The 10,251-nt window shown below is 34.9% G+C and overlaps 1 protein-coding gene across 1 annotated transcript; it reads right to left on the minus strand.

Annotated features, from left to right (window-relative positions):
- Positions 1-7,255: 7,255 nt before the first annotated feature.
- LOC114339125 (zinc finger protein 98-like) lies at positions 7,256-8,394 on the minus strand. Its single transcript, XM_050648459.1, has one exon. The coding sequence runs from the start codon at positions 8,367-8,369 to the stop codon at positions 7,434-7,436; it is 936 nt and encodes a 311-aa protein (XP_050504416.1). The 5' UTR covers positions 8,370-8,394; the 3' UTR covers positions 7,256-7,433.
- Between the last annotated feature and the right edge of the window lie 1,857 nt (positions 8,395-10,251).

Raw genomic sequence — 10,251 nt, forward strand, 5'->3', positions numbered from 1 at the left:
ATAAGGCTAATATTATACTTCCTATACATACAAATTATTTTTAAGATATTTTAAAAGTATCTACTTATAAGTATGTGTTAAGAATGTACTTATAAGTATGTGCTAAGAATATTCGATAAAGGTATATTCTAAGAATAAACTTTTACGAATATTCCGAGATCCTACGTACACGAATATACTTAGTATATTCGGTACGAGAATATACTTTGAAGTATATGCAAAAAACATGAAATTTAGAATGTTTTTTAAGGTAGATGCTATGCTTGTACTACACATATACTAAAAAGAATATACTCCGACGAATGTTGGTAGTATATGCTTAGAACATGATGCGAACATCATTGTTATGTGGGATGAAATTAATCGCTACCGCTTTACAAACAATTTATATAACTATCTATTTTTTATATGATCTGTCAGTCTCACTGGTTTAAAGTGTTTATTTTTGAAAGGGTTATAATTGAAAAAGCTTGAATGGGTCACTAATCACGAGTGTATGCAAATTTTGAACAGCCATATCTTAACCAATTTTTGTCTTACGGAGAAACGAAATGAAACTAGCATATTTATAATAGCAAAACCTACATTTTTTTACTCTTTAATATTTTTCTTATCACTAATACTTTTTAAGTTATTTTGAAAAAATGAAATTTTTCAAAAATTTTTTTTTACTATAAAACCATATGTTTTCAAAAATAAGCACTTCAAACCAATCAAACTTACAGATCATATAAACAATACACATACAGTTAAAATAGATGGTAAAGCCAAACGATTAATTTCATTTAGGGTGCTAAATAGAGGGAGGTTTTCACGATTTTTGTTACCAAAAAAAAGGGGCCAACTTTTTTTTTCAGTGTAACTCGTTTATTTTTGACGCTGTAAACTTTTGTAAAAAACAAGTAATAAGCTTTTTTTCGATAATTTAAAAATGTTAATAAGGTTTTCTCGAAAAACGCTTCTTTCTTCGGTGATTTCGCGTTGAATTATTCGATTTGGAATTAGACGAATAAGAACGTATTTTTCATGAGCTACAACTTTGCTTCTACTTCATTTGTAGACTTTACTTGTACATCATTTTTTTCGTTTTTTTATAGGCTACACTTTTGCTAAAATATGTTTTTCGATAAAATATTTACTTTTTGAGTTATTTGGGAAAAACGGTGTGAAAACGTAGTTTTTTTTGTCGAAAAATCAACATTTTAAATCGCGAATAACTCGAAAAGTATTGACTTACGTAAAAAACTTTATGGAACAAAAGGTGCTTAAAATAGTTAAATTTATCCATTTCCAGCCTTATTTTAAACACGCGTTTTTCACCCCCCGAGAAGGGGTAAATGTCACCCCCAAGTAAAAGCAACCAACGGCACAAATTCAACTTTGAAGTTAAGGGTAAGTAGAACCTAAATCCAAATTTTCATGCAATTCGGAGTTGCCCCTGGAAATTACACTCCAAAACGGTCATTTATTGGGCTAATGATATATATGCCAAAAACTTATAATTTAAAAATAAAAATCGAACTGTTTCGGGATTTATGTCCAGAGTCATCCATTCTCAAGAAAATGAATTTATTCCAACTCAAATAACGTCCTCACTGTATTTGTTTATAAGCCAAAAAATTGTTTATAATTTTAAAAGAGTGCTGAGACCGCTTAAATAATCAGATTTTAATTCTGTAAAGTGTATTAGATAGGTAAAGCGCCTCTTTATATGTAAAAATTTTTGCAAATCTTTAGTAGTGTACTTTTTGTTCAGAAAGTTTTTAAAAAATTTGAACTTTAAAAAAAAAATTAGATTGCAACATTATTAAGCAAAAACTATTAAGTCGATTTTAATGAAATTTGGTGGACGTTTTAAGTATGCTGTGAGAATTTTCTAAACGAACTACGAAGGTTCTAAGTGCAACAATAAAGTGGTTGAAAAACATTGAATAAAAGCAGACTTATTTTGCCCCCTTATTTTGTATTTATTGCTATTTTGCAGAAAGGGTAATAATTTAAAGACATTTTTAACTGGTGGCATATCATACAAAGATCAATTATCTTTATTTTATTTCCCTGCGACTTTGTTCCAAAATAAATCGTTTTAAAGTTATAAGCAAAGAAATTAGAAAAACATCGATGTTTTTCGAAATTTTTAAATATTTTAATTTTTTTATTAATCTTCCGGGCATATTTGAGAAGGAGCATAGGTCAATTATAATTATTGAAGTTCTCACCTAACTTTATCTGCAAAAATCCGAATGCCACCTCTCACATCCACCTCAAGACAGATCCGTCCTGGTCTATACCTTTTATCTTCGTTATTATCAGGAATTTGACCTATCAAGTTATACCATCTTGTAGTTCTCGCTAAGATGAACATAGTGATATTAATAACTCAATTTTGCACAAATGTGGACATACATATTAAGATATGGCTTCTTACCACAGTAGGTATATTAGTAGATAGTTCTAAGTAATTTGTTTCTATATTGGATTTAGATTAAAAAAAGGGTCGTTATATTTTTTTATTTGCTTCATAATAAATACAGTGGGTAAAACATAATATGCATGCACATAATGGTAAAAAAAAACAATAAGTTAAGGTATTCGCGAACTCAAGCGAGGGTGCTGCCGCCTATTTGGAACTAGAGGAATTGGGATGAAAATGTAAACAAATCATCTAGGTCTGGATCCCGCGTATGAAAAAAAAGTTGATTAATAGCAAGCTGAAAATTTGTTAATAGCTTAAGGGTGTCTATTCGGATAAACTTTGATATATGGGAACACTGGAAAAGGGGCAGTTTTAATTGTGGAACAGGTTAAAAATTTGGAACGGTCAGACCACAAAAACGGCACATTTATTTTGTCCGACAAAGTCATAATTCCTGTCATTTGACATATATTCTACATGCTCCACTCATTAAAACGTACATTTGCTGATAAATAGCAGTCTGATTTTTGCATGAGAGTTTAATCTCTGTTCGGAGAGTTTAAGTCTGTTCTGTCGGACAAAATACATGTGCCGTTTTCGTGGTCTGACCGTTCCAAATTTTTAACCTGTTCCACAATTAAAACTTCCCCTGTTCCAGTGTTCCCATATATCAAAGTTTGTCCGACTAGACATCCTTAAGCTATTAACAAATTTTCAGCTTGCTATTAATCAACTTTTTTTTCATACGCGGGATGTAGACCTAATCCGTTAACATGTATCAACGTCAATTGAATGCTTGTCGGGTGTGTTCATTTAATGAATAACTTATTTATATAAATTGATTACATCAATAACAATATTAATTATATCAAAATATGTTATCCCACATACAACGGCCATTTTCATGCAAATGCACTGCCACCTATAGTCGATTGAGTTCGCGAATTATTGATTGAAATCCGGAAATAAAGTAGCAAAATTCATTCTCCGTTTTTCTTTTTTTTAGAAATTCCATCCACCCATTTATTTATTACAACTTTCTGTTTAAAATTTTACTTTGTTGTTTCTCTTCCGTGCAAATTAACAATACAACAAACTAACAATAATAATTTTTGGAACCATCTCTGAAATATGTAAATAGTAAATATACTGACTGAGCTGGCAGGATTTTGCCGGAGTGTTGCCGATAAATGCGCGCTTAGGCATTTAATTCTAGTCGGAGTGATAGAAGCGGATTTTGTGCGTGATAAGTAATATGGAAAAACTATACGGGGATATGTTGAATTAGTTGTGTACATGACTTTCACAAACGGCCGGAAACCAGAGTGGGGGCCGAGGGTAGTAAGGGGTCAAAGTCGCGGTTTTTATTATTTTTTTTTGTGACGCTTATGATCGAGATAGTGCACCAAAATTTGGGAAAAAGTAGGTCATGACGTAACTAAGTAAAATCTCTAGGATCGAAACGCTGCGTGGCCGACAAAGGGGTGGGGGTAGGGGTGAATATAAAAATAAAGGGTTTTTTGCGACGTTCGTGATTGAGATAGTGGACCAAAATTTGGGAATTAGTAGATCATGACAGTAGTAAGTAAAATCCCCAGAGCCGGAAACCAGAGTGGGGGACAAGGGTAGTTTTTTTTTTTTTTTTTCTTTGGAGTTGTATGACTACGGGCCCTTCAAGGCTCATTCGCCGATTCACCAATTTTGCTCATTTATTTTACAATATATTTTTCTATACCTATCTACTTAACATTTTTTATCCTACTTATTCTACATACTTTATAAGGAATGACCACTGGTCAGTGGAAATACCACATCAGGCAAAAACACAGGTTTATTTATATATTATAATAGATTTTAATTTCAGTCTTTACATTGGTTAGTTTATAATTTGATTTTTATATTTTTAATATGTTCTATAAATAATTGCAATTAATTCTGTATTATTAATTTGTGATAATATATATGTTAAATTTATTGGGTGTGTTATATTTTTACAACTGTAAATATTTATTTTATATTTATTTGTATTAGAGGGCAATTTAAAATCATATGTTCAGCATCACCTATTTCTCCACATTGAGGGTAGTTATAAGGGTCAAATTCGCCGTTTTTATTATTTTTTTTTGTGATATTCATGATCGAGATAGTACACCAAAGTTTGGGAATAAGTAGGTCATGACGTAACTAAGTAAAATCTCCAGGGGTGGCACGCTGCGTGGCCAACAAAGGGGTGGGGCAGGGGTGAATACAAAAAATATATGAGGTTTTTTGCGACGTTCGTGATTGAGAGAGTGCACCAAAATTTGGGAATAAGTAGACCATGACATAACTAAGTAAAATCCTCAGAGCGGGAAACCTGAGGTGGGGGACGAGGGTGGTTATAAGGGGTCAAAGTCGCCGTTTTTATTATTTTTTTGTGACGCTCATGATAGAGATAGTGTACCAAAATTTGGGAATAAGTAGGATATGAGGTAACTAATTATAATCTCCAGTGGTGGAACGCTGCGTTGCCGATAAAGGGGTGGGGGGTAGGTGTGAATATAAAAAATATAAGGGGTTTTTTGCGACGTGCTAGATTGAGATAGTGCACCAAAATTTGGAAATAAGTAGACCATTACTTAGCTAAGTAAAATCCCCAGAGCCGGAAACCAGAGTTGGGGATGAGGGTAGTTTTAAGGGGTGAAAGTCGCAGTGTATATTATTTTTTTTTGTGGCCCGGTACAACATTTGTCCCCCACGCAGCGTTACGCCCCTGGAAATTTTACTTAGTAATGTCATGACCTACTTACTCCCAAATTTTGGTGCAATATCTCGATCTCGAACGGCAAAAAAATCTCCATATATTTTTATACTTACCCCTGCCTACCACCCCTTTGTACCCCAAGCAGCGTTCCGCCCCTGGAGATTTTACTTAGTTACGTCATGACCTACTTACTCCCAAATTTTGGTGCACTATCTCCATCATGAGCGCCACAAAAAAAATATTAAAAAACGGGACTTTGGCCCCTTATAACTACCTTCCTCCCCCACTCTGGTTTTCAGCTCTGGGGATTTTCCTTATTTATGTCATGGTCTACTTATTCCCAAATTTTGGTGCACTATCTCAATCACGAAAGTCGCAAAAAAACCTTTATTTGTTTTATATTCACCCCTACCCACACCCCTTTGTCGGCCACGCAGTGTTGCGCCCCTAGACATTTTACTTAGGTACGTCATTACCTACTTATTCCCAAATTTTGGTGCACTATCTCGATCATGAGCGTCACAAAAAAAATAATTAAAAACGGGACTTTGACCCCTTATAACTACCTTCCTCTACCACTCTGGTTTCCGGCTCTGGGGATTTTACTTATTTATGTCATGTCTACTTATACCCAAATGTTGGTGCACTATCTTAATCACGAACGTCGCAAAAAACCCCTTATATTTTTTATATTCACCCCTACCCCCACCCCTTTGTCGGCCACATAGCGTTGCGCCCCTAGAGATTTTACTTAGGTACGTCATGACCTACTTATTCCCAAATTTTGGTGCACTATCTCCATCATGAGCGCCACAAAAAAAATATTAAAAAACGGGACTTTGGCCCCTTATAACTACCTTCCTCCCCCACTCTGGTTTTCAGCTCTGGGGATTTTCCTTATTTATGTCATGGTCTACTTATTCCCAAATTTTGGTGCACTATCTCAATCACGAAAGTCGCAAAAAAACCTTTATTTGTTTTATATTCACCCCTACCCACACCCCTTTGTCGGCCACGCAGTGTTGCGCCCCTAGACATTTTACTTAGGTACGTCATTACCTACTTATTCCCAAATTTTGGTGCACTATCTCGATCATGAGCGTCACAAAAAAAATAATTAAAAACGGGACTTTGACCCCTTATAACTACCTTCCTCTACCACTCTGGTTTCCGGCTCTGGGGATTTTACTTATTTATGTCATGTCTACTTATACCCAAATGTTGGTGCACTATCTTAATCACGAACGTCGCAAAAAACCCCTTATATTTTTTATATTCACCCCTACCCCCACCCCTTTGTCGGCCACATAGCGTTGCGCCCCTAGAGATTTTACTTAGGTACGTCATGACCTACTTATTCCCAAATTTTGGTGCACTATCTCCATCATGAGCGCCACAAAAAAAATATTAAAAAACGGGACTTTGGCCCCTTATAACTACCTTCCTCCCCCACTCTGGTTTTCAGCTCTGGGGATTTTCCTTATTTATGTCATGGTCTACTTATTCCCAAATTTTGGTGCACTATCTCAATCACGAAAGTCGCAAAAAAACCTTTATTTGTTTTATATTCACCCCTACCCACACCCCTTTGTCGGCCACGCAGTGTTGCGCCCCTAGACATTTTACTTAGCTACTTATTCCCAAATTTTGGTGCACTATCTCGATCATGAGCGTCACAAAAAAAATAATTAAAAACGGGACTTTGACCCCTTATAACTACCTTCCTCTACCACTCTGGTTTCCGGCTCTGGGGATTTTACTTATTTATGTCATGTCTACTTATACCCAAATGTTGGTGCACTATCTTAATCACGAACGTCGCAAAAAACCCCTTATATTTTTTATATTCACCCCTACCCCCACCCCTTTGTCGGCCACATAGCGTTGCGCCCCTAGAGATTTTACTTAGGTACGTCATGACCTACTTATTCCCAAATTTTGGTGCACTATCTCGATCATGAGCGTCATAAAAAAAATAATAAAAACCGTGACTTTGACCCCTTATAACTACCTTCGGCCCCCACTCTGGTTTCCGGCCGTTGGTGAAAGTCATGTACACAACTAATTCAACATATCCCCGTATAGTTTTTCCATATTACTTATCACGCACAAAATCCGCTCCCAGCTCTTAGACTATTCTGGGCTGTAGCGTCCGTTCCGTTGCCGACCGATTCGATCTAAAGAGCGCAGACCTTGACACACTTTCCTGAATATAACACTTTTACAAGTGTGCCATAGTTTTCATGAATTTTGTTTTTCAAATGAGCTATTTCACTAGTGTGCGTGGTTTAAATGTGATTTCAAACCATACGTTTGACTAAACTCCTTTAAGCAAATTTCACACTTATACAGTTTCTCTCCAGTGTGCATTTTCAAATGTCTTTTCAAATGACTCTTCTGGAAAAACTGCATCAAACAAATTTCACACTCGTAAGCTTTACCTTCAGTGTGCATTCTCAAATGTCTTTTCAAATGACCGTTCTGGGAAAACTGCATCAAACAAATTTCACACTTGTACGGCTTTTCTCCAGTGTGCATTCTCAAATGTCTTTTCAGATCACTTCTTGCAGTAAACTTTTTAAAACAAATTTCACACTTATACAGTTGTTCTCCAGTGTGAACTTTCATGTGTTCAGTTAAATGACTCTTTTGAGAAAACTGCTTAAAACAAATTTCGCACTTGTATATATTTTTTCCAGTGTGCAATCTCATATGTAGTTTCATATGTCCTAGTTGACAAAACCCTTTAAAACAAATTTCACACTTATAAGGTTTTTCTCCACTGTGGGATCTCAAATGTCCTTTTAAAGTACTGTTTTCACTAAACTGCTTTAAACAAATTTTGCACTTGTAAGGTTTTTCTCCCGTGTGCGTTCTCAAATGTGATTTCAAAGTACCTGCTTGACTAAACCGCTTACAACAAATATCGCACTTATGAGGTTTTTCTCCAGTGTGAACTCTCATATGTGCTTTCAAATTACTTTCTTCATTAAACTGCTTAAAACAAATTTCGCACGTGTACGGTCTTTCTCCGGAGTGCACTCTCAAATGTGTTTTTAATTTATATTTTGTAGTAAACTGTTTAAAACAAATTTCGCACTCATAAGGTTTTCTTCCAGTCTGAAGTTTCATATTTGTATTTAATGTTGTTCCTTCATTGTTTCTACTGCTACATGTTTCTTTGGGAAAATAAGGTTCAGTTGTTTCCATAATTTTCAATGTGTTCTCCTGGAGGCAACCTAAAATACAAACAAACCATAAACATTTTTTACAAAGAAAAATTACCAACAAATATAGAAAACAGGAACAAAAACAAATACAACTGTAGAGAATATCTCTAAGAGCGTATGCCGCATGCGCAAAATTTCGGACTAATGCTTTTAAATGCATAAATTTTTTTGAGTCCTGAGAAAACTAATAGGTATTTTTGAAAATAATAATTTCGCGGGAAGGAGTAACTCCGGAGGTAGAATGTCTGACTCGTATCGGCGAGTGACCGGCGAGAACATCTACATTTTTAAAAATGTCTATAGGCCCTAGGTCGACTCGGCCTGAATAAAATGAGTACTTTGGGTAAAACCAGGAGTAATAATAGGCGGCTGAAGCGTAGCACCGGCCCCGTTACCTTCCTTGTATACCGTATGCCCTAGATATAGCAGACTACCCTGCTATAATCTCAAAGCAACGCTAGCGGTATAAAACGGTGAGACTATTATTATAACTGCGATGCAAAACGAAACCAAGAGACGTTTTATATTTCAGTTCGTTCAGAGAGCGCCATAAACACGCTATACGCTAACGTGTACGCAAATAAAAAAGTTAGGTACACGCGAAATGTCGTCAAGTCAGTGAGGAGAACGGTCCTGGTAGGCAAATTGTGAGGTTGATTAACGTCTGTTCCGTGAATAATCCAATTTCCATTGGAATTACGAATAGATAAATCGCCAAGTTAACACAGTGTGTAAATAAAAGTACAAGTGCACTAGTGAGTGAAAATAAATCGTCCAAAGCATCGAAAAAGTAAGATCTCTCCATTATTTACTGTAAACAGGTATTTTAGATGCCAATAATTATTCGAACAATATAAATAAAATAAAACCACTGATAAGAAATTCAAGTTTTGATGGGTCAAGCAGACTTGATTTATTTTCGCAGTGCAGAGTCGGACTTATAAAATAAATCTAAAATAGTGCGAGAATTAAAAATCAATAATTTTAATTTTTACGGTGATTACGAACTGGCTTAAAGTTAATTTCTAAATTAAGTTTATAGATTGTGTCTAATATAGGTTTATTTTTTAAACTAACCTTATATTTTATATTGTATTCTATACAGATTTTTCTAATTGTAACATTTAGCGGGGCACTTTTAGAAAATGGAAAGAAAGGATAATGACACAGGAAGTGAAACCGATGACGAAACGAAACGCAAAAGAGAAAACTTGGATGATTGTTTTAATAGAAGTAAAATTACAAAACGGTCACCAAGCAAAGCAGGCAACGAAAAAAATGAAGACATGGAAAATGTTATGATTACGATGATGAGAGAGCTCATGAATAAAAATGATGAAATGCTTCAGGAAATAAAACAAATAAGAAAAGAACAACAACAAACCAATAAAGAGTTAATGGATGTAAAAGTAGAGAATCAAAAACTAAAAAAAGAAGTAAAATTGCTACATGAAAGAATGGAGCAACTGGAGAAATTTAGCAAAAAGAAAAGCTTGATCGTAACTGGGTTGAAAGTACAAACAAATGATGATAAGAAATTAAAAGAAGAAATGGAAAATTTCATAGCCCAAGAGTTGCAAACACAAATAAAACTAAGAAGTGCAACAAAAATAGGAGAAACAGTATGCGCGATAGAGACAGAAACTTTCACGGATAAAATGGAAATCCTAAACAAGAAAAGTAAACTAAAACAGCATAAAGACCGTATCTATATAAACAACGATTTGACATCGAAAGAAAAAGAAATACAAAAGGAAATAACTAAAATAGCAAAGGAAGAAAGAAGCAAAGGTAAGCAAACGAAAATCGGCTACAAGAAATTAATAGTAAATGGCAAAATCTGGATATGGGACGAGGAGAGA

Source organism: Diabrotica virgifera, chromosome 4 (genome assembly GCF_917563875.1).
Source record: "Diabrotica virgifera virgifera chromosome 4, PGI_DIABVI_V3a".
Classification (NCBI taxonomy): Eukaryota; Metazoa; Arthropoda; class Insecta; order Coleoptera; family Chrysomelidae; genus Diabrotica; species Diabrotica virgifera.

Bases quoted from the DNA above. Each gene is read 5' to 3' on its own strand.
- LOC114339125 (XM_050648459.1), bottom strand. From the start codon at position 8,369: ATGGAAACAACTGAACCTTATTTTCCCAAAGAAACATGTAGCAGTAGA.